This window comes from Sarcophilus harrisii, chromosome 4 (genome assembly GCF_902635505.1).
Source record: "Sarcophilus harrisii chromosome 4, mSarHar1.11, whole genome shotgun sequence".
NCBI lineage: Eukaryota > Metazoa > Chordata > Mammalia > Dasyuromorphia > Dasyuridae > Sarcophilus > Sarcophilus harrisii.
This window is the reverse complement of record NC_045429.1, coordinates 335,944,941-335,970,544: the sequence shown is the minus strand read 5'-3', so window position 1 is coordinate 335,970,544 and position 25,604 is coordinate 335,944,941. Positions and strand designations below refer to the sequence as shown.

General features: G+C 35.9%; 1 protein-coding gene across 1 annotated transcript; it reads left to right on the top strand.

Moving 5' to 3' along the window:
* Positions 1 to 2,639: 2,639 nt before the first annotated feature.
* LOC100924765 (keratin, type I cytoskeletal 28) lies at positions 2,640 to 14,256 on the top strand. The gene is made up of 8 exons (XM_031966239.1): positions 2,640 to 3,150; positions 4,143 to 4,225; positions 5,740 to 5,896; positions 8,279 to 8,440; positions 8,524 to 8,649; positions 10,354 to 10,571; positions 11,749 to 11,804; positions 13,714 to 14,256. The coding sequence occupies exons 1-8, from the start codon at positions 2,686 to 2,688 to the stop codon at positions 13,854 to 13,856; spliced, it is 1,410 nt and encodes a 469-aa protein (XP_031822099.1). The 5' UTR covers positions 2,640 to 2,685; the 3' UTR covers positions 13,857 to 14,256.
* The last annotated feature ends 11,348 nt before the right edge of the window (positions 14,257 to 25,604 follow it).

The following is a 25,604-nucleotide window of genomic DNA, read 5'->3' as shown; positions in this document are numbered from 1 at the left end:
TACTTCTTGTAAAGTATTTATATGATGGCTAGCATATAGTAGGTACTTAATGATTGCTCCCTTTCTCCCTGCTCCTTTCCTGTGAGGAATAAGAAAAAGAAAAGATGCAAGCTATTCTAAAATAAGTAAGATATACCTGTACTGATATCACCTAGTGATGGTGATTGAATATTGAGAAAGAAAGTACAAGGTTTGAATAATCACACAATTTCTTTTAGATAACCAAAAAAAAAAAAAAAAACAGTTTGACTACTCATCTCTTAAACATGAGAGTTTTGTTCAATAATTAATGAATATGCTCATTGCCAGAACTGTGGAATCATAGAAGTTTTGATGTACTTTTCTTTAATGAAGCCAGCAAAACAAAGGAAATTGCAGCTCAGTGAAGGATGGCTCACAAATACATCTTGGAAAGGCAAAGAAAGAGCTAGTAGAAAGGGTCTTATTGTCTGCCCAGAGGTTAAAAGTAAGACAAGATGTTCCAAAAATCTTAGTGCAATGTTAAACTATTAAAAGAATAAGAAGGATTAAGATATTAAAGTTAAACCTACACCAAGACTTTTTGGGATATCCTAAATTATTGCATGAGATAGTTAGACATTAAGAGTAGAAGTACTAATGATAACTATTTCCAAAAAGACTACCATTAGAATAAGTAAAGCTCATGTACTCAGTTACTGAGGATAATGTGGTAGAGAAATTCTACAAAGAAGTTGATAAGATTCTTCAAATCAAATGAAAATATATTCTATTTCAATGCAAAGGGGAAAGGGGTAAGAATGGGGAGAAATGTTATATGTATTGTCTCCCACTTTCAAATTTGAGTTCCTTGAGAACAGAGGCTGTCTTACTTTTCTATTTGTGTTTTTGGTGTTTAGCACAGGGTTTTACATGTAGTGAACACTTTTATTTTACATCATATTTTATATTTATTATTATATCATTATATATCATTTTATTCATTTATTCAATATATGGGAAATTATGGTTGAGAAGGAAATGAGATTTGTAGATTAGACAGAACCCTTACTCTTCTATAATAACAATTAGCATTTATATAGTGCTGTAAGGTTTGCAAAAAACTTTTGAAATATTATTTCATTTTATTCTCACGCCAATCCTGGGAGATAGTTCCTATTATTATCTCCAACCAAGGGAGATAAAGACTAAATTAAGTGCCTAGGGCTATCCAATTCCTAAGTATCTAGGATTCTAGGGGAAATTGAATTTTTTGGATGCTAGGTCCCTTACTCTATTCACTGCACCACCTTTTTCCTGATCACTTTCTTCAAAAATAGGATTGGTAGGTACTGGACATAGGGAGTACCAAAATATCAACAGAAAAATGAAATTAACTATATCTTTGCATAAAGGAAAACATCTATTGTTGATGTGGGAGTTATTTATAAGTCATAAAAGTCTATGCACAGTCAACTCATTTAAGTTGTCAAAATTTACTGGAGAGACAGAGACAGAGAGAGTGGAAGGAAGGAAGGAAGGAAGAAAGGAAGGGAAGCAGGAAGGAAGGGAGGGAGGGAGGTAAGAAGAGAGGGAGGGAAGAAGGAAAGGAAGGAAAGAAGGGAGAGGAGAAGAAGGAAGAAAGAGGAAGAGGAAGAGGAGGAGCAGGAGGAGGAGGAGAAATAATGAATAAAAGGCATGCAATTTAAAAGAATTAATCCTGAATTCTTTAAATGAATTACTAAGAACCAAAACAAAACAAAAATGAACAGCAGAAATGGCACTGATACTAATTGTAATTTTACTCAGAATTCTAAACAATTCCAAACAATGTAATTGCCACAACAAGAAGACCTAAAGAACCCAGAAAGCAGCTTAATAAAAATCTAACTTGTTTCCCACATGAAAAAAAGATGTCTGCTAAAAGCCATAATGAATTAGATAATAAATTTGTCCATCAAAATCTAACAAAGAAGGATGATTGACAATTATAAACAGTACCATCTCATAAAGCAGAAAAGCATAGAGTGAATCAATATAAAGCAGAACATAAAATAAGAAGACATATTAGCCAAAGATGCTCACTAGTTTCAGAGAGAATATTCTTTGCAGAATCTAAATGGAAGAAGAATCCTTTATATACAGTTAGTGAAGTCCTCCTGATGTTTTTAATTATAGATGTTATTGTGCTTATTACATTAAACCTAAGATGCAGTGGGTTATACTATAGGGTTTTCTGAATTAAATAAATTGACTCAAATATTGATATTCCAAAGACAAACAGGCTCCATATCAAACTTTCACTTTTTCTTTGAAATATGATAATACCTTATACTAGATGATAATAATTATAGTCTACTGGTCTGGATGAAAGTAAAGAATTACTCATCAAAAAATTAGAAGATAAATAATTAAATTAACCCAGCTCCACCCTATTATTTTTAAGATAATAAATATCCTTAAGGTTGCCTTCCTAATAACAATAATAACAGCTAGCACGTATATGGAGAGAACTCACAGAAGTTAGATATTAATTGCCCCCCAAATCATCCAATTATGGATAATTCATGCTGATCTAGCAGATATAATTTTTCTCAGACAGAATTCAAAGAGAAACACCCCTACTCATTGTATATAAAACTCACAGAAACCATCTAAACTAAGCAGTCTCTCCACTTTGACTCTCTAACTACCCCACAAACAAATTGAGCTCTTTCTTCAAAGGCCATGTCTCTTCGAATTTCTACTGGACCCAGGCGCATTTGCTCCTGGTCTGGAGCTGGCTCAGTCAGAATACCCAATGGTAGCACTAGCTTTGGGAATAATAGCCTGTGTGGCGGCTCTATTGTAGGAGGTGGAAACTTACCTGGTGGAGGTTATGGAAGCTGCTTCGGGGGGAGCTCAGGGGGATCCCCCAGTGGGAACCCTGTTGGTGGTAGCTTTGGAAGTGCTTCTTGTGCTGGTTTTGGGGGGAACGAAGGCCTGCTCTCTGGCAATGAGAAGGTCACCATGCAGAACCTTAATGACCGTTTGGCTTCTTACTTGGACAATGTGAGAGCTCTGGAGGAGGCCAATTCTGAGCTAGAGCAAAAAATTAAAGGGTGGTATGAGAAATTTGGTCCTGGTTCTTGCCGTGGCCTAGACCATGACTACAGCAGATATCAACTGACGATTGAAGAGCTTAAGAATAAGGTAAGACATTTAGGGGAAGGGAGGTGAAGGAGGGGAAAATCTGAAACACAATGCTATGCAATCAATGTTGAAAAATTATCCGTCCATATGTTTTGAAAATAAAAAGCTTTTAAAATTTTTGAAAAATTAAAATTAAAAAAAGAATAAGGTAAGAAATTCCAAATTCGAAAGAATTCCAAGTATGCTTTGCCTAGGTATTATGAATGTCCCAGCAAAACCTCTATGATAAGGTGAGATGCAAAGTTCTAATATTTATCATATATGGTACAATGTTATAATTAATTTTAATTGGCAATCCCTATGCTTTTAAGTCAGAGGCATTTCAAGAGTTTCAGTGTTATTAAAACTAATCAATGCCATTTTTTCATTTTGTCCTTGTATCCCCAGCCCCTATGATAGTGACTTGCATGCAGTAGGCACTTAGTAAATGTTCATTGCATTGGGACTGGATGCTTCCAGTTCAATTATGTATTCTCACTTTGAACCTTTTCAGCTAACATGAGATAGCTTGAAGTAGAAGGAAGAGTGCTGAGTTTAGAATCAGGAAAAGTGGGTCTATCAATTATTTTCTCTGAGACTCAGTTTCCTTAAGTGTAAAAGAAAGAGTTGGAGAAAACTTCAGTTCTTTTCAGTTCTAAATTCTCTGATCTTAGAATTTATTTGCTATAATAATAATTATTAGAGCTGGATTTGGAATTAGAATTCCAAGATTGGCAATTTACCAGCTGTATAATCACGAATGAGCCTCTTTATCTCTCACTCAAAAAATAAAATGAATAATATGAAATGATAACTTAAGTGGAATCCAGATTGACGTCTGTGATCTTGAGTGAAATAAAACTATACCAGTACTTTCTTTTAAAGTTGAAAACACTCTAATTGCTTTTTAAGAAAGCTCTTCATTTAGTTTTGCATCGCATTTGGTCTTGTGAAATGAGATTTTGGCTTATAAATGCACGTTAAAAGTTTGTTTCTCTTTTGATCTGTTCTAGCTTATCTCTTCCACCACAAGCAATGCTAATGTTGTTCTGCAGATTGACAATGCCAGACTGGCTGCAGATGATTTCCGTCTGAAGTAAGGAGTATACAATAATGCTAGGGACAATGTTTATGGAAGAAATATTTCTTTCTATTTCTAAGAAGCTACACAGTACAGTGGAAAGAGTGTTAGATTTTGAGTCAGACAAACTTGAATTTGAATATTGCCTCAGATCCATACTATGTGACATTGTTCAACTTGTTTAAACTTAGCATCAGTTTCCTCATCTATAAAATGGAAATAATAACAACATTTCTCTCCCTGGTTCCTGAGGTGATCAAATAAGATAATACCTATAAAACACTTTGCAAAGCACACATTGCTATATAAATACTAGTTATTATTATTTCTTTGATTGAATGTTTCAATATCCAATAAATAAGAAAGAATAACAAAAACGTGGAAAGGGGATTCATATTGTAATACTACCAACCAAAATCAGGATTATAAAATAGTTAAATTTTTAACAAAATACAACCTATGATATAAAAAAAAAAGAGGAAAGGAAAAGAAAGGAAAAAATGAGACAGAAAAAGTTTGAATGGGTTTTTGGAACTTTACACCAGTGAAATAATTTGGAAGTGATATTACTGTGAGTAAGATACATGTAACCCTAGGGCCTAGTAAAGTGCCTAACATTTAGTAAATGTTTGTTAATTGATTTATAGATAGAATTATAAATTCTAAATATAAAATAGCATAAAAATTTCTTTATGCTTTTTAAGTTTATCAGAGAACTAGTTGTTAGAGCCATAACTATGGTAGAGTAACTGGGATTTTCCCCCAGTAAACTGAATTGAAACATTGCCAGATTTGGAGAACACCAACAATATTTACAGGCAACTGGGTAGTACAGTGGCTAGAGCATTATGAAGACTCATCTTCCTGAGTTCAAATCTGGCCTCAGATACTTACTACCCATGTAACCTTGGCCAAGTCAATTAACCTGTTTGCCTCAATTTTCTCAACTGTAAAATGAGTTGGAGAAGGAAATAGCAAACCATTCCAGTATCTTTGCAAAGAAAACGCAAAAAATGAGGTCACAAAGAGCTGGACATGACTGAAACAACTGACAATAAGATGGTATTGACATCCCTTTAGCAACATAAACACAAAATAATAGTGAAGCATTTATTAAGGATTTACTATCTGCCAGGCACTGTGCAAAAATGAGCTCTACCTCTATTTCGCCCTGCTTTTTCCTTCCCATAGGAACATAACCTCCCAACCAGTGGTCTCATATTGATATAGTAAGGGGTAAATGAGAGTTCTCTGTCTTACCCCACCCACCACTGAATCCACATTTTATACCACTTGTCATAAGAACAGTTTGTGGTACTAATAATAACTTTCCAGAGGAAATTATTATTAATAATATATGTTTATGTATGTATAATTCATATTTTAACGATGTATTAATAATAATTGCCCAGAAGAAATTATTCCTAGCTCTATCCTGACCTATTTTAATTTTCAACTTAAAGGGAATTTGGTTTTATTTTTGTCTTGCCTCATGCCTTGACCTGAAAATCAATGCAATGTTCTCTAAGGTTTGAAAATGAGCTGGCTTTTCATCAAAGTGTTGAGGCAGATATCAATGGCCTACGCAGAGTCCTGGATGAATTGACACTCTGCAGAACAGACCTGGAAATCCAATATGAAACTATGAATGAGGAGCTTACTTACCTCAAGAAGAATCATGAAGAGGTAGGAGTAAACTAAAGCCCCACGCCTTCTTTAGTCAACTAACTTCCCCTCTGGTCAGTTACAAATATAATAATCGTGCATGCTTCCCCTTTATGCCAAATTATTTCTCCCACTTTAATGAACCAATTCTGGGTCAGATTCTTCTTAAAAGCTCTCCATGGCACAGTACATGGCACAGACATAACAAAGACAAGACAAAAAGAGTTCTTGATGTCAAAGAGCTTACAATCAACCAGGAATATTAAAATATAAATAAAAATCTATATAGGACGATTTAAAGAGAAAAAAAGTGATAATACATTGTTCTTATGGATGGTGTGGTTGATAAATTAATGGACTTTTAGACAGTAAAATCTGGATTCAAATCCAGCCATAGACTCCTTTGTGAGTCATTTAACCCCTCTGGGCTTCAGTTTCTTCATCTATAAAATTATAGGGTTGATTTTAAATGTCTCTTCCAGCTCTAAATTTGTAATACTACAAAATCTCAAAAAAATCATCTCCTATATTCATAGTAATAGTTTCTGTTCTGGCCAGAAATTCTAAGGGTTTTCCCATCCCAGACTGACTCTGTTATGAAGACAATCTAGGCATTCAATTGTCTCAATTCTTAAGTAGCCTTTAATTATTGAGTGCACATTGTCTCAGACAAACTGAGATCTGGTAAAGATCTTTTAAAAGGCCAAGATCTCCTAATGCATCCATGACCATTGCCAGTTGTGTTACGACTGTTCTCCAGTGATTGTTGAGAGAGTGAGGCTGATAACTCTGTACAGCCTTCCCATTCACTTGCAAGTCAAGGTATCTCCCTCCTGATGTCATTTGGTCTAATCTTCAATAATGAACCAGCAGCAACAACATAGATCTGGGAAAATGTCTTAGCCATTTTTGGGTAAAAGGGGAAGAATATTGGCTGTGGGATCACAGGACTTGAGTTCATGTCCTGCCTATAATACCTACTGCCTGTGTAACTGCAGACAAGTCCCAAAACTACACTGTGTTTCAGTGTCTTTGTCTGTCAAATGAGAAGGTTAGACTAGGTACTTCTGAGGTCTCCTCCAGCTCCAGTGCATTGCACCTAGTTGTTGATTACTACATATTTTTGAATGAAATATATTCATGTGGTATAGTTTGTTTAACAGAGTAGAGTACATTTTATATAGTTTTACCAAAAATTAATGTTTAAAATAGGAGGGAAGAGAAAGAGATAGTAACATATATTAAGCATCTACTATGTGCCAGGCACTGTGCTAAGTGCTTTACAAAAATAATGTCATTTGATAAGGGCTCACTTAGTCTTAGACATAATCTAATCCAATTTCCTCATTTTATATGGAAAAAATTCAAGATCTAGGGAAGCTCAATGTCTTGCCCAATGTAATTAATGGTCAATGTTGAATTCAAATCCAGATCTTCTCATTATAAATCCAGCTTGGATTGTATTTGTCCAGTTTAGAAAGATTGATTCACTTTGCTTAATATCTTCTCTAAATTCTTACCTCAAAGTACTTAAAACAGTACCCAATGTTTTATAAGCTTTTGATAAATGTTTGGGATCTAACAGAGTTTTTTTGTTGTTGTTTTAGGGGGAGTGTGGTTTTTAAAAATTTTAAATCAAACCTATGGTTTCATTGGTATTAGTGAATTTCAATTCCTTTTTAAATTATTTATTTATTTATTTATCCTTTGAGGGGGGATTAGTATTTTTTTGTTTATACATTATATGTGTCCCCTACCACCACCATTAGATTATAAACTCCTTGAGGACAGGGACTGTCTTTTGCCTCTTTTTTTTATCCCCATCACTTAAGCATAGTGCCTAGCACATAGTGGGCACTTAATAAATGTTATTTAAATTGAATTGAAGTTCCAATGAGGAAATTTATTTTATTAGCGTACATTGATAAAGAGTTCTTCCGTTTAGATTCTTAGCAAATTGCCCAGGGCCACTGAGAGATTCAGTGACTATTCTAGGGTCACACTTCAAGACCTGATTGTATGTCTTCCTAAACTAGGACTCCTTTACTTAACTCACAACCCTTTGACAATTTAAAAAAAGCCTATAGATGGACCCCTTCTCAGAATAGTCTTTAAATGTATAAAATAAAATGCACAGAATTGTGAAGAAAATAAATTATTTTGAAATACCTACCAAAACAATTTTTAAGAAGTTCATGGATCCCAGGTTAGGAATTGTTGCATTATACCAAACTATCAACATTTTTTTAAAGCAAGAAATCTCATCAAAGAAAGGATTCGGAATGAATTTCAATTCAATTTTTAAAAAAATTCATCCTACAAAACTGATATGGCAGTTTGGTGGATCTCTAAGAACTAGCATCAAACTTCTCCTTGAAAGTCTTCTTGGTGATTTATTTTCAGGAAATGAAAGCCCTCCAGTGCGCTGCAGGTGGGAACGTGAATGTGGAAATGAACGCAGCTCCCGGGGTGGATCTGACCGTTCTGCTGAACAACATGAGGGCCGAATATGAAGATCTGGCTGAGCAGAATCGCAGGGATGCTGAAGCCTGGTTCAATGAAAAGGTGGGTCTATTACAGCTGATATTCATTACCCGCCTTTTTTTTTCCGTTCTCACCACGCTGACTTAACCTGTTTTCTGATTCAGAGCGCCACGCTCCAACAGCAAATCTCGGATGATGCTGGAGCCGCCACTTCGGCCAGGAGCGAACTCACAGAAATGAAGCGTACTGTCCAAACCCTGGAGATCGAGCTACAGTCTCTTCTAGCCACGGTGAGTGAGAATTGTGCGGATCAAACGCGTTGAAAATGGAAAGAAAGAGGAAGGAAGGAAGGAAGGAAGGGAGGAAGGAAGGAAGGAAGGAAGGAAGGAAGGAAGGAAGGAAGGAAGGAAGGAAGGAAGGAAGGAAGGAAGGAAGGAAGGAAGGAAGGAAGGAAGGAAGGAAGGAAGGAAGGAAGGAGGGAATGGAGGGAATGGAGGGAGAGAATGGAGGGAATGGAGTGAGGGAGGGAGAGAGGAAGGTTAGGGAGGGAGGGAGAGAGGAAGGGAGGGAAGCAAGGAAACAAGGTAATTATATTTCTCTCCTTGAAATAGTATTTTATTCCCAAGGAGGACTGAATGCTCATTTAAAAATAATAACAAATCTACATAACAGAAAAATTTCCTGACCTGAAGACCCCCCCCCAAAAAAAATTAGTTATTGAGGGCAGGGACCCTTTTAGTTATGGCTTTCCAATACCCAACACCCTAGGACAATGCTTAGCACATTGTAGGCACATAATAAATGCTTATTGGTCAACTGATTAAAGTTCATGTTATAAAATAATTTCTGCCTCATCCATCAGCCTGTCTTAAGTGCTTACTACATGCTAAGCAGTATGGATACAAAGACAGAAATGAAACAGTTCTCCAGCCTCTCACCCCACTCCTAAGAAACTTATATTTTTGTCATGGAAACCATAACCTGGTATACTGGAAAAAGCATGGATGTGGATTCTAAAACTGCTTGTATTACTTACTGCTTCAAGTAAGTCACTCAACTTCCCTCATCTCAGTTTCCTCATCTGTAAAACAATGGAGGTGGGACTACATGGCCTGAGATTCATTCTAGCTCTAGCTTTATAATCTTATGTACACACAAAAATATATACAAGTCAGTGAGAAATCATAGGGATTATTTTTAAAAATATTTTAAATAACTATAAATTATGTGTCCTCCTAAATTTAACCAAGAAATTATGTCATTATTCCTTTAATATGCTATGTTGAATTTTTTATCTAATTTTATAAAAACAGAGCGTACACAGAATGGTTTTATTGATTTAGGGCGCTCCCATTGTGAAAACTCCTCATACCAATGAAAATCAGCAATACATATATAAATTAGAAAGTTGGTTTGGGCACTAAGTCACTCTACCAGGGTCACACAGCTAATATCTATTTGGCTCTGAGATCAGTCCTCTCTCCATTGAGCCACATTATCTGTCCATTAGCAACACAAAAACTAGAAATCAAATCCCATTATGACCAAAGAATGGAAACCATTTAGCCTTACCCATCTGTTGGCTGTGTCTGAAGAGGCCAGCGTGGAGACACATTTTCCTTTTCACTAAGCTGGAAGAAAAGGAAATGTATGACATATGGCATTTTTTAAGTGTTAAACTGCTAACTCTATCATGTCCATCATCCCAGCATTTCTCAGAAAAATGAGCTTGAGACCAAATACTCTATGTAGATGGTCCAGGTGTCCATTCACAGAAATGCAGGGCATCAGCATTGAGAGATGACTTTATAAATGTACATTCAAAAACATTATTCTGAGAAAGCTTCATCTGACTGCAAAAGGAATCCATGACCCAAAAATTAGATTTAGAATCCTTTCCCTAGATCCACTGGGCCAATTTTCACTATCTGACTCATTCCTGATTTTTCTGATTTAATTTTAATCTTAGATATGCCTTTCTCTTGTACCCCTAGAAACACTCATTGGAATGTTCCTTGAATGAGACAGAAGGGAACTACTGTGTGCAGCTATCACAAATCCAGGCCCAAATTGGTGCTCTAGAGGAACAACTGCAGCAGGTCAGGACTGAAACTGAGGGCCAGAAGCTGGAGTATGAGCAGCTGCTTGATACCAAGATTCGTCTGGAGAAGGAAATTGAGACCTACTGTCGACTAATTGATGGGGATGGAAGGTAAGGAAATCCACTAGAAAATTCAGTTTTTATTTATTTTCAGGATCACAAGACTTTAGAAAACACAACCATGTTGTCATCAAATTGCCTAAAGAAATGTGAGATTAAATAATTTGCTCAGGGTCACACAGGTCAGAGGTAGGATTGAATCAAAGTCTTTCTTACTTTGAGATAAACTCTAGAGACTATATCATGCTTTCTCTCATGGTATTACATTCACAGAATGTAACAGAATTCTGTTTACCTGCCCTTCAAATCAAATCCTTGTTATTTTCACAAGTTCTTATTTACTAGTTTCTCTGTCAATTGATTCTTATTGGATTCATGATTCTCCACTCCATCTTCTCTTTCTTCTTTCCCTCTCTTCTCCTTAATTCTGGCACTCCAATTTGATCAAATAACTTCATTTAGTAACCATTCCTCACTTTATCATAATAACTAGTCTATTCTCCCTAAATAACATCAAATTATCCATCCCAAATTCATCTTGACAAGTCTACCTGAAAACTTCCATCCTACTAATTTGTTAAAAATGAATGAATAAAATTAATTTTAAAAAATTTATCAAGTGGTTACTATATGCTAGACAACGTGGTAATAATAAGCTAGAAACAGCTAGAACAAGCTAGAAAAACAGTCCTTGCTCTCAAGTAGTTTATATTCCAATTAGGAAAGAAAATAAAGGGAAATTGGAAGGAGATGGGGGGAAGGATGGTACACAGGAAGTGGTATGGAAGTTCCCTATAAAAATAAAACTTTGTGCCAAGGGCAGAATCCAGGTTTTGATGAGAAAGAGAATGAGTAAACTTCTTAGCAACTCTGAATAAGGTAAAAAGAGAAATTTGTAAGTCTATCTGCCTAAAATAAATCTAGAAAGAATAATTTCATAAATCCCTAAGTACAAAAGTGAATTCACACTTCTATGTGTCTATTTTGTCACTTTAGAATGTTAAGATTCATAAGTAAAAGGCAGTTCTGGTCTTTTAAATAAATGTTCATTTCAGATTAAATGTCATTTAATTTCAGGTTCTAAATATACAAGCCTTGGTTTCTTCTACAGCAGAACTAGATCTGATTTTGAGTTTTGATGCAAAGTTCACTTGGATTTAAATATTCCTGCTATCACACCAAGAATAAAAAGGAAAAAAGTCATCTTTCTTTATTTTTATTTTTATAGTTCATGCTCCAAAACAAAAGGCTATGGGTCAGGAGTTTCAGGAAATTCAACTAAAGGTATTAAAATGCATTCCTATTTTTACTGTTTCTTGTAATATTCCAGTTAGCAAAAAGAGAAGAAAGAAAGGAAGGAGAGAAGGAGGGAAGGAGGAAGGAAGGAAGGAAGGAAGGAAGGAAGGAAGGAAGGAAGGAAGGAAGGAAGGAAGGAAGGAAGGAAGGAAGGAAGGAAGGAAGGAAGGAAGGAAAAGGAGGGAGGGAAGGGAAGGGAAGGGAGGAAGGAAAGATGGAGGGAGGGATGGAGGAAAGAGGGAGGGAGGAAAGAGGAAGGAAAGAGGGAGGGACAAAAGAGGGAGGGAGGGAGGGAGGAAAAAGGAAGAAGGGAAGGAAGGAAGGGAGGGAGGGGGGGAGGGAGAAGAGAAGGAGGGAAGAAAGAAAGGGAAAGGGGAAGGGAAGAAAGGAGGAGAGAGGAAGGGAAGGAAGAAAGGAAGGGAAGGAGGGAAGAAAGGAGGAGAGAAGAAGGGAAGGAAGGCGAGAGGGAGGGAGAGAGAAAGGGGAGGGAATGAGAGAAGGTAGGAAGGAATGAAGGAAAAGAGAAAGAAGGGAAGGGAAGGAGGGAGCGAGAAAGATGGAGATGTATAACTAGATATTGAAGCAGGTAAATAGATAATTTTTGCACTGTGTGCTAGATACTTCAAATGCTAGGGATACAAAAACAAGTAAGTAGGACAGTGGCTTGACTTCAAAGAGCTTTACATTTTAAAGAAGAGAAGACAACACTTGTGGGAAACTGAAAGGAGGAAGGGGAGTAGGATGATGAGTAGTGTGAAAATTGCTGACAAATGGCCTCAAGATGAGGAAATGCCTCACATATCAAAAAACAAGGGATTCTGACAAGCAGAACTGAAAACTGATTGCATTGAGGCTTGGGAACAAGATGGGGAGGAGACAATAGGGAAGGGGGTTGGGAAGAGAGGAGTGGGGAGGGGGGCCTATATAAAAGCATGGAGATGGAAAATGGAAGTTTGTACATCTCCTAAAGAACTATCTGTTCTGCTCTTAGAAGCAAGTCTTGTCATCTTAAGTGGAAAAGCATATGGTATATGGCACATAAGTATGTGCCAAACTCCCATTCCACATGTATTATATTATTATTATTCTACATATATATATATATACACACACACACACACACACACACATACACACATACATGTGTGTGTACATGTGTTGCCAAGGCCTGCTGATTTTACCTTTACAATACTTCTTGAGTACACTCCCCTTCACTTCACAATTTTGGGGTAGACTCTCATCACCTAACAGTTTATTTTGGCAGTTTATTTTTGTTTATTATGGCAGTAACCTGCTTATGAGTCAGTCTACATTGTTGCAATCTGTCCTCTATTCATTCACTAAAATGAATTTCCTAAAATGCAATTTGACCATGTCACCACACCCTACTCAATGAATTCCAGCAACTCCCTATTGCTTTGGGGAACAAATTAAAAAAAAAAAATCCTATGTTGGACTAGGTCCTTGGTGACCTATCTTTCTTTCTTACACCTTTCTATCCAACAAATACTCTTTGATCCAGTGATAGCCTCCTAGCCGTTGTGCAAACAAGATCCTCCCATCTCTTGGCTATGGGCGCTTTCTCTGACTCTTTGCATGTTGAATGCTCTCCCTTCTCTGCTCTACCTACTGACCTCCCTGGCTTCTTTTAAATCCCAGCTAAAATCAGATCTTTTTATAAAAAAGCCTTCCCCAGCCCCGCTTATTTTCTATTATCCTACATATAGCTTGTTTTATACATTATGTTATCCCCCTATTAAATTACTAGCTTTTTGAGGACAGGAACTGTCTTTTGCCTCTTCTTGTAACCTAGGCACTTGGCAGTTGATACATAATATAGGATCTTAATAAATTTTTTTTGTCTAATTAACTGATTTTGCCTATGTTTCATTTCTAGATATCTCCAAAACTACTCTAGTAAAGACGGTTGTTGAAGAGCTAGATCAGAGGGGCAAGGTTCTCTCAACCCTGGTTCACTCCATTGAAGAAAAGAGCTCTAAGATGAGCAATGGCAAAACAGAACAAAGGATTCCTTTCTAGAGAACCCAGCCAAGGCAAGGATTCTAGAAAGATGAATGATTCTAAACATGAGAAGAAAAATAGTTTCTGTTCTTAGTACCTAGTAAAAAATCTCTGCTTCTATTTTTTCCTTTTCACAGATAGCAGGTTTGGGATTTTTTTGTTGTTGTTGTTAAATAAAGAAGCAAATATACATCTGTTTTTATTTTTGAGTGTCTTAATAATCTTCTTTAATGAATCATTTTTGTTATTACTTGTTTATAAATGGGTAGAGGAATTACTTGGGATGTTTTGTTTGCTTTTTGTATTGATATAAACAGTGGATATAACAATAAATAGAAAGGATAATGAAGCAGGGTTTCTTAAATTTTTTCTACTAAGGATCCCTTTTTGCTCAAGAAATTTTTATGTGACCCCAGATATATAGGTATATAAAGTAGGTATAAAAATCAAACATTTACTACTAATAAAGCCTAAAAATATTATTTTAGAAGAATTTTTTGTTATGCATATAATTTTACCATTTATTAAAAATAAATTCAAATTTGCATCGTAATGAGATAAATGTGCTTGATTATTTTTACATAAAAAATAAGTCTTATTGGAATATTTGATCCTTTTACTGTTGCCAAATTTTTCACTACTCCCACATTCAGTTATACAAAAACATATGGGGTCGTAACCCACAGTTTAGAAAACTTTGGTATAGAGGACAGCTAGATGGTACAGTGAATAGAGCATTAAACTTGAAATCAAGAAGCCTTCTCTTCATTAGTTCAGATCTGACCTCAAACATTTACTAGCTATGTGACCCTAGGCAAGTCACTTTACCCTATTTGCCTCAGTTCCTCATTTATAAAGTGAGTTGGAGACGGCAATAACAAAACATTCCAGTATCTTTGTCAAGAAAACCCTAAACAAGGTCACAAAGAATTAGACAGGACTGAACAACAACAAAAAAAGTGTAACCAAAAGTAAAAATAATAATAATTATAGCATATATATAGCATCCACCCTAAGCTAATCACTTTGCTAAGCACTTTACAAATTTCATTTAATTTTATTTATTCTCACTACAATCCTAAAAGGTACATGTTATTATTTGCCTCATTTTACAGTTGAGGAAATTGAGGCAGACAATAGTTAAATGGTTTGTCTAGAGTCATGCAACTAGTGAATATCTTAGGTCAGAGACTAAGGTCTCTTTCTGATTCCAGGTCCACCTCTCTATGTACTGAACCATCTAAGTTGCCAACTTTCTTTCTTTGCCCATTCCTGAGTTGGATAAAGGAGAAGAGTCTGAACTGGAATGGGTGCAACAGTCCTTGGAACATGTTTAGATATTCCCAGTTTGGATATAGTCCAAGGAACTACATAGAAGTTTAGATTAAGCTCAGTCAGTAAATTAGCATTTATTAAGTGTCATCTATGTGTTAGGCACTGTTCTAAGATAGACTATATCTAAGAATACTCCAAGGATTTCCTCCTCCTTTGTTCTTCCCATTAGCCAACACACTCCTCATTTCTCTTTACATTAGATTTAGGTAATAGCCAGAATCACATTCAAGAATTCTTAAGCTTTGTACCACTATTGTCACAATTCAAGTTTTAATTTGCATGGGGGAAATGGGGAGAACATCTGAAGTCTGGCTAGTCCTCAGTCTTGCTTTTTGATGAGAATAGTAAATATAGATATTCCTTTCTGGGTATTCAGTTTCTAATTTAAAATATTTACCAGTTCCAGAGGCTTGTTGAGAATACAAATAACATTTCTAGAAAACTCTGAAAACTGCTAAGGTAATGATTTTCATTTAATTCAACAAACATGAATTAAATGCCTAGTATGTGCAAGTCACTCACTGTAGGTTCTGGAGTCCCAAATCAAAGTGACAAAGTACAATCCCTCAGGAGCATTCATTCTACTGGGGAAGGAGAAGATGTAGGAAAGGTTATAACTTATATGAAGAGAAGTAAATATAAAATAACTTTAGAAGGGAATCAGCAATAGTACTAGTAGTTTGAACAATGGGGTAGATAAATGAAGAAAAAGTTAGAAGCAAACCTTGAAAGAAATTAGAGATTTAGAGGTAGATGTGAGGAATTGGAATGCATTTCACTCTGGGGAATTGACTTTCTAGCTATGATTATAGTCATTATATAGATTATTGCAATTTTTCATCCATTTAGTTTTTCTATATTAATTTTTCATCCAATTTCTTTTGGATATCCCATGTCTAATTAAGGTCACCCTGCAATTTATCTCCTAACTATTAAATAAGGAAAATATACACTTCACCAATATATTATACTATACACCACAATAAAATAATTTGGGGAATGGCTGAACAAGTTGTGGTAAATAATTGTAATATTGCACTATAAAAACTGATCAACAGGATGTTCTTAGAAAAACCTGGAAAGACTTACACGAACTGATGTGAAGTGAAATGAGCAGAATCAAGAGAGCATTGTACACACTAATAGCAATATTGTATAATGAACAAGTGCAAATGACTTAACTATTCACAGCAATACAATGACCTAAAATATTCTGAATGACTTATTATAAAAAATGCCAACCAACTCCAGAGAAAGAACTGATAGCATCTGAATGCAGCCAGAAGCATATTTTAAATTTTTTAAAATAATATTTATTTTTCCAAATACACGCAAAGGTAGTTAGATGGTTTTCAACATTCACCTTTGCAAAAACTTGTGTTCCAAATTTTTCTCCTTCTCTTCATTCCCAAGACAGCAATCAATCCAATATAGGTTAAATATGTGCAATTCAGAAACATAGTTTTTAAATTTTTTTCTTTACCTTTCTTGAAATTTTTTTGTTTTCTGTTTTCTTTCACAATATGACTAATATGGAAATGTTTTGAATGACTACACATTTATATTTAACAACAAATTGCTTGTCTTCTCAGTGAGGTAAGAGGGAAAGAAGGGAAGGACAGAATTTGGAATGTAAAATTTAAAAAAAAATGTTAAAAATTGTTTTTACATGTAATTGGAAAAAATAAAATATTAAATGAAGAGCAGGATGGGGTGTCATCTGATATCCAGCATACAGAGGCAACTAATGAAAATATGTAAAACCAAAAGGCATTCCCCAATAGATAAATGATCAAAAAACAAATGATTCTCAAAGGAAGAGGTACAAACTATTAACAATCACACAAAGGATTGCTTTGGATCCCTAACAATAAAGAAGTTTAAAATAAAATCATTCTGAAATTTCATTTTGTACTTAGAAAGATGTCAAAAATGATGAAGGATGGGAATAATCAATGTTGGAAGGATTATAGAAAAACAGGTACAGTAATGACTTGTTCATTGAGCTGAACATTGCTTCAACTATTCTGGAAAGCAATTTGAAATTAGGATAAAAGAGTGACTAAAATGTTCATATCCTTTTACCCAGGAATTCCACTAGAAATAGAGAGGAACATGGCAAGACATATGAACTGAAACAAAGTGAAGTAAGAACAGGAAAAATAATATACATGACTACTACTTTGCAAAAGGAATTTTTTTAAAAAAGTAAAAACTCAATGCTCTAAAGGTAAAGTGACCAAATCTGGCCCCAGAGAAGAGATGTAAGATGTACTTCTCTTCCTTCTTTGTAGAGTTAAAGGAGTATACATGTGTATCTATAAATATAACATCAGACTTTTTTGATGTTTTGGTTAATTTGACTGAATTGGGAAAGAATTTTTTTTTATTCTGTCAGATGACTCTGGGAAGGATAAGGAAAATAGTCTTCCCTCTCTTAAATCCAATTTACTTGTATGTCATGACATCACCTCCCTGATGTTATAGTTCTCTTCAAGAATGAAAGACAAACGTCTGTGAGTAAAGCTGTTCCACAAATTGGAACTAGTTAATTGGAAGACTTCTTCCTCCTTTCCTCTTTCCCTCCCTCCCTCCTTCATCCCCCCACCTCTTTCCTTCTTTCCCTTATCTTCTTTTCTTCCCTGTTTCCCTTCTTCCCTTTCTTTTCCTCTCCCTCCTTCTCTCTTTCCCTTCCTGATAAAGCCAAATCCAGGCAGCAAGCATTTATTAAGTGCCTACTATGTGTCAGGCACTATTATAAGCACTAGGGAAACAAAGAAAACCAAATATATCCCTACCTTCAAGGAGCTCACAATTTCATGAAGCAGACAGCATATGGACAACTATATACAAACAAAATATATAAAAATATAAACATATGGTAAATTGTATCATTAGGTGTGTCTACTTTTTGGGCCAATAACTAGATTGAGATTTCCCAATTAATGTAAATTACAATAATAGGAAAATATAACTTCTCTTTCCTTTAGACATCAATGAACAAAGCAGCAGTTGGACAGTATAAGGGTCAGAATCCAATAGCATATGCTAGAAGAAAACAGGAATTCCAAGCAAGATGATTCACATCCTTTGGTTTAAACTTCCATCAGACTAACAAGAAAAAACCTAAGAGTTGTGTGGATTTTCAACTTCAAAGAAATGCTAAATGATGGGATAATTACAGCAAGCTTGATTGAAACTTCAGCCAAAATCCATCAAAGAAGAGCAATATTCTATTAATTCAGTGGCAGAGGAACAAACTAAAATATTTCACAAGATGTAGAAAACAGAGAGAAACATACTAAATCTTTTGTTCTTGTTAAAACCGAAGATAAAATGCCAAAGATACAGGTTCCAACTCTGCATATCCAATGACTGTTGAAAGGGTCCGCATGTTCCCACTTACATTATTGACACTGAGTGGAAGATTAAAGCTAGAGGGATGTATAGCACAATTTTCTTTCAGAGAGGAGGAAGTATGGTAAAAATCTAGAGCTTTTAGTCTACAAAAATGAATAAAGATAATGCATAAATATGACAAGAGAATTTCTGACTCAGAAATTTTACTGCCATTGTGATAAGAGAAAGACTGGCAGGAAAGGAACTTAGGCTCAGACATAATGAATCTTTTCTTAGGCTCACCCCAGCTGATGGCAAACCGGTAAGATCTGTTTTCCTAGTAGGTTGTGAATAGTAAAGGATGTCTTTAAAGTTGCAGCCTTGGGTGTCTGGAAGTATAGTGGTGACAGATATAGAGAAACTTAAAGGAGGGAAAGGTTTAAGAGGAAAGAGATGATGGGTTCCATTTTGGATGTGTTGAATTTAAGATACTCATGGGGCATGCCAGTGGATATGTCCAACAGGCAGTTGATATGAGAGTGAAGCTCAGGAGAAGGAACTAGACAAGCAAGGCAGAAGGCGTAATGGATCTGGATTCAGGAAGATCTAAATTCAAATCCCATTTTAGATATTTACTAACCATATGATCTTGGGCAAATCAGTTCAACTCAGTTTCCTTATATGCAAAAATTGGGATAATAATAGCTCCTATCTCACATAGTTGTGATTTGTAAATATATTTATAAAATATCTATGAAGGTCTTTGCACACCTAATGCACATAAATGGTATCTATTAATATTAACATTACAGGTGGATTTGCAAGACATATGGAAGGGGTAGTAATTGAACCCAGTGAGAGTGAAACATTGGGCTACAAATTTGATGTCAACAAAACATCATTGCTAGTAGTTAATATGATTGTGGTTTGGGTTAAAAAGACTATAGTGCCAGATTAAGTCAAAATGATTGCACTGATATACTTTGTCCTGGAATGTTGGGTTCAGTTCCAGGTACTATGTATAATAAAGATAACTAGGTGGCACAGTGGATGGAGCACTGAGTCAGGAAGACCTGAGTTCAAATCCATCCTCAGACATTTACTACTTGTGTGACCCTAGTCAAGTCACTTAACTCTGTTTGCCTCAGTTTCCTCAGCTGTCAAATGAGCTACCGAAGGAAATGGCAAACTGCTCCAGTTTCTTTGCCAAGAAAACCTCAAATGGGTTCACCAAGATTCAGACATGTCTGAAAATGACTGAACAAAAGCCATATAAAGCTTAGGAAGGATATTAACAAAGAGGCATATATCCAGGAGGGTAATCTGATTGATAAGAAAACTGGAACCATGCTATGTAGTTATAACAACAAAAATTTAAAGTTGGAAAGAACCTCAGAGCCTATTGAATCCAATCCTTACTCATTTCAGAAGTAAACTAAGACAATGAACAGTTAAAGTAACTTCCGTGGGTTCTGAGATGGGATTTGAATCCAAGTTTTCTCAATTCTAAGTCTAGCACTTTGACCAGTATTTTATATTTTGGCTGCTGAAGTCCTCTCCAGCTCTGAAATTCTATAATTGTGTGACTTTTGTTTCACTGAATCAAGGCCATTTGCAAAATCAAGTATGCTACTAGGGGTAGGGTGAAAGATGCATAGGATGGACTATAATACCAATTCTATTTATTTTATTATTTTAGTTCTAAAAGAGTGTAAAAGCATAGAGAGATAGTGTGAGGTCAAAAATAGAAGAGCAGCACCAAAAGGTTTCCCTGCCCCCAGATGAGTCCTGCACATGATAATTAGAGACTCATTTGAGTTAACAAATTCCCTTTTAAAAAGGTCAATATCCCTCTCCCAATAAGTCTCTCACTCCTTAGTGTGGATTACTTTAATCAGACAATCAAATTAATACCTAGCTGCTCATTCAGGAAATAGTTTTGACTCCAGTATGGACAAGGGGGTTATAATTTATCTACAAGGGCAGTCTGGGTAACATCAGATAGACAGAGAGCAGCAGGAGTTCACTGGGTAAGTGTCTGGAGAGAGAAGCCTGTATTTAAAATAGAACTTAGTAAAAGTAGACTTGTAGTATGGGGCAGGGGAGGGGCCCTGAAGTCAGGGAGCAAACAAAACAATCTATCTCTTTTTTAGCTTGACCCTTGACCCTGGTAGGAGATGGTAGATGCCCATATCAGCCCAGTCTTTTCCAGGGCAGCCCAGGGGCTTCAGTCCTCCTCCCCTTAGGTGAAAGAAGTAAATCAGTCAGTCAATAAATATTTATGTGCCAGGGACTGTGCTAAACACTGAAGATGTCAAGAAAGCCAAAAGACACTGCTCAAGAAACTCTGTTTAATGGCTAGACCACCAAGCAGACAACTACGTCTAAAGAAGCCAGAGATAGGATAAATTGGGGGTAGTCTCTGAGGGAAGACACTAAGGTTAAAGGGGGTTAGAAAAGGCTTCTTGCAGAAGGTGAGATTTTACCTGGGACTTGGAAGAAGCAAAGGAGGCCAAAAGGAAGGGATGAGGAAAGAGAGTATTCCAGGCATAGGGAACAATCAGTGAAAAGGCCTGGAGTGTCTTGGTGAAGAAAGGAAGGAAGAAGAGGGAAAGGGAATAAGTATTTATATAGCACCCACCAGGTACAAAACACCGTTAAAGGGATTTTATAAACATTACAAGGAATAGAAAGGAGACCAGTGTCAATGGATTGAAATGTTAGTGATGGGGAGGAAGATAAAGGAAGACTGATATAATACAAGGGGACCACATTATGAAGGAACTTAAAAATCAAATAGAATATATTTTATTATTTGTATAATTGATCTTGGAAGTAATAGAAAGCCACTGGAGTTTATTGAATGCAGTAAGGGAGAGTAGTGGCGCAGTGGATAGAGCTTCAAGCCTAGAGTCCAGGAAAAACCTGAGTTCAAATCCAGATTCAGATACTAGTTGTGTGACCCTGGACAAGTCACTTAACCTTGTTTATCTCCATTTTTTCATCTATTAAATGGCCCATCTTCATCAAATGATAAGATGAAATAACTGTATGATTATAATAATGACAGTTGAAAGGGATGTCTGATGCTAGTAAGCTGATATGGTTATGGCAAACTACTCTGGTATCTCTGCCAAGAAAACCCCAAATAGAAATACATGTTTTCTTTCACAGCATGACTTTAATGGAAATGTTTTGCATAACTTCTTATGTGTTTCTTAATGAGGGTTGGGGTGGGGATAAAGGAGAAAATCTGAAACTCAAAAGATTTAAAAACAAATGTAAAAAATTGTTTAACTGGGGGAGAATATTAAATAAATAAATAAATTCAATGAATGAATGAATAAAAGAAATAAATGGGATTATGAAGAATTGGACATAAATGATGAGACTGACCAGCCAACTAGGCAAGGTCCAGTATGAAGTGATTAGGAATTGGATGAGGGTGGAGGCAATGAAAGGGGAAAGAAGAGAAAGGAGAGGAAAAAGAAGACATATATGAACCTCTTCTCATTTCCTTAGCTCCCTGCCCCACCATCTCTTCATTCTCCCCGTGTATCATCAGAGTTTGTAGAAGTCTGGGAGAGTATGAATCTTAATCCCAGGAAAAAGGAACCAGAGAAGCCAGTATAAAAACTGCCTGGGAAGTTTGAGGTATCTATAGAACAATGTGATCATAATTAACATCAAGTGATTTAGGAAGTAGTTTCGGTGCTAAGGTGCTGGTATTGCCAGAATGGCCAACACCATTTTGCAATGGTAAGATAAAATACTGTGTGATTATAAGAATGACAGTTGAAAAGGGTCTCTGATGCCAATAAGCTGTAAGCTGATATAATTAAGTTATCCTTGAGCACTCTGGTTTCTCTTACTCCTATATAAGCTCTCTATGACTCAGTACAGCATGCCTTGGGTCTAGAGGATACCTAGGCCCCCCCGATGATTTCCCAGTAGATGGTACAGCACATAGTCAGACTTGGAGCCAAGAAGACCTGATTAAAAAACCTGCTACACTAGCTATGATCCCCTAGGAGAGTCACTTGATCTCTCTCATTTTCAATTTCCATATCTATAAAATGGGGATAATATTAGCACCCATCTCCCAGGGTTGATTTCATCCAAAGGATCAAATGTGATAACAAATGTAAAGCACTTTGAAAATTGTAAAGAATTAAATAAATGTTAACCATTATTACTATTATTATCACACAATGGAGCAACAGTCACACAATGGAAAGGAAGCCCAGGTTAGAGGACTGACCTCATCTTCCTAAGTTCAAATCCAACTTCAAACACTCACTAGCTATGTGATCCTAAACAAGTCACTTAACCCTATTTGCTTCAATTTTCTTATTTATAAAATGAGCTGAAGAAGAAAATAGCAAACCACTCCAGTATCTTTGCCAAAAAAATCACAAACAGGGTCATAGAGAGTTAGACGTGACTGAAAAACAACTCAACAAAGATAAATCACAGAATAGATGCAAGATAAATGAAAAGTATATGGGTAGAACAAAAATGTGGGTAGAATCAAAAATGGGCATTTTGAAAGAAATAGTATTTGGAAGCTTGAGCTATACAGAGAATTAAATATTCCAGGAGAAAAGAGAGATTGCCAAGCAGAGGGTCTAGACAAAGGTACAGTGATGAGAGATGGAATGTATACAGGCAACATCAGGTAGGCCACTTTGGCTTGAGGGTAGGGCATGTGAGGTAGAATAATATGGTAGAAAAATAGATGAGAACTCGACTGAGAAGGGCTTTAACTGCCCAAAAGAGTAATTTGTCCATTGTCCTAAAGGGAAAAAGGAGTTACTTAGCTCTCATTGGTAAGTCAATGATAGGGTCATACTTGTACTATACAAGTCGGTGTGAATGATGAGTTAGGAAGGAATAGAAAATGGATTAAAAAAAAATCCGGGAAGCTAATCAAACAATCCAGGCAAGAGATTCTGAGTGCCTAAATGAAGGTGGTTGTGATATGAATGGAGGAAAGATGATGGATGAGAGAGGCAAAGATGAAATTGACTCCATCCCCAATCAGTCATCATGTGCCAGTGATTGCATTTCCACAGTATCTTTTGCATCTGTCCACTCAAATGGACACCATGCTAATTCAATCATCACTTTCCTCCTAGACTACTATAAAAGTCTCTAAATTGTTTTCCTCTACCTCTATTTTCTCTCCTCTTCCTCCATCTTCCAAACATTTTCAAAAAACCCCAAATCTTCCTAATAGGAACATACAGGTTATGACCTCTTAAATACATTCTAGTCTGAACTATCCTGGTTCTGCTACATTCTTAGAATTGTCATCCAAGTCTTAGTTTTTGCAGATACAATTTCAGATGAAGGAAAAGTAAATTGTGAATTTTTTTGCAGTTTTATGTACAATCATTTTTTGGTCCTACTTTGAATATGGAAATATTCATTTTATTTGACATTGCTAAATTCAAAAGAAAAAAAGAATTTTTAATAACTGAGATAGTTATATTAATTGGCCTCTACTACCAGATCTAAAATTCTGAGTGATAGAGAAGATAATGATAGTTAGCATTTATATAGTACCCATTATGTGCTAAGAGCATTACAAATATTGTCTCCTTTGATCCCCACAACAAACCTGGAAGGGAGATGCTATTACTATCACCATTCTACAAGTGAGGAAACTTGAGACAAACAGAAGTGACATCCATGGTCACTGAGCTAGTATTTTCAAGTTGGATTTTAATTCATATTTTCCTGATTCCAGGCTTACCACTCTATCTACCAAGCCACCTAGTTCCTACAGGAAAGAGATAGCTCAGATGTGCCAATTTTTGGAACTGATTTTCTAATTGTCATTGGGAAAAGAGAGGAGATCATGTTCAATCTCTGAGTACATAAAGTAGAAAAGGAGGCATCTGTCTTTTATATATGTGGAACCATCCTTAAGTTCTCATTACCCCTCATGTCCAGAATTGCTCCCCAGAAACATCCATCTGTTAAAATCTTTCTTTTCTTTCCTTCAAGGTCTTTCCTCCAGAAAACCTTCCCTAACCTCTCCCTGACCTTTCTCTTTTCCCATCCCTTATTCTATTCTCTTTGAACCTCTCTTATACATTTATAATGTTTATTATAGTTATTTATTCACTTGTTATTTTGTAAGTTGTAATTTCCTCAAGGGACAAGACAAGGTCTTCTTTCATAATTATACATTCAGAACCTAGCTTTGTGCAGCATAGACAATGTTTTAAAATGAAATTTGTTGGACTTATAAATGGGAGTTTCCTGTACATATTACAAGAGTTTTCTTATGAACTGATGTCTAAGAGGTCATCACTATATGTTCACCAGTTTTCACAGAACAAGCAGAAATTGTGTTTATGTTTTGTGTTATTTTTATTATGTTTCACATTAGTTTCTCAGTTTGGTTTAATAACTAGGGCACTGGACTTTAAGTCAAGAGGACTTGGGTTCAAAGTGCCTCCAAAACCTACAAATTGGTGACCATGGGAAAGATATTTAGCCACTCTTAGACTCAGTTTCCTTACCTTAAAAAAAAGGTATGTGTGATTTAATGACTTCTAATGATTTCTTCCAGATGTTCTCTAAGATACTGAAGGGAAGAAGTCTTATGAGAAGCAGTGTGATACCAGAATGCTATCACACTTTGTTCCCCGTCTCCCATTTGGAGCAAAGAGATCGAAGTCAAGAGAATAAGAAACACTTCCCCTTTTCAGGTTCCTCAGGTCCTGAAATCCTCAGACACAAGAGTTACACACACTTAACACTTTACTTTGACTTTGATCCTCTATTCCTTATGTCTCAGTGACTTCAGGAAAGAATTACTCACCTAAAATTAAAAATGTAATGTGGTAAATGACCTTGAAAATACTCCACCCCATCCAAGAGATAACAAATAGCCAGCAACTAACCACCCACCTACAAAACTGGACAAAGCAAGACATTAATTAAGAAAAGTCATCCAATTACACATAATTTATGATGAGTTGGCAAACATCATTGTGCGATTGGTAGGCAAAACTCAGCAAGAAACACCCTAATCACTGGGTATAAAAAGAACCAATGAAAACTGCTAGAAGCCGACAC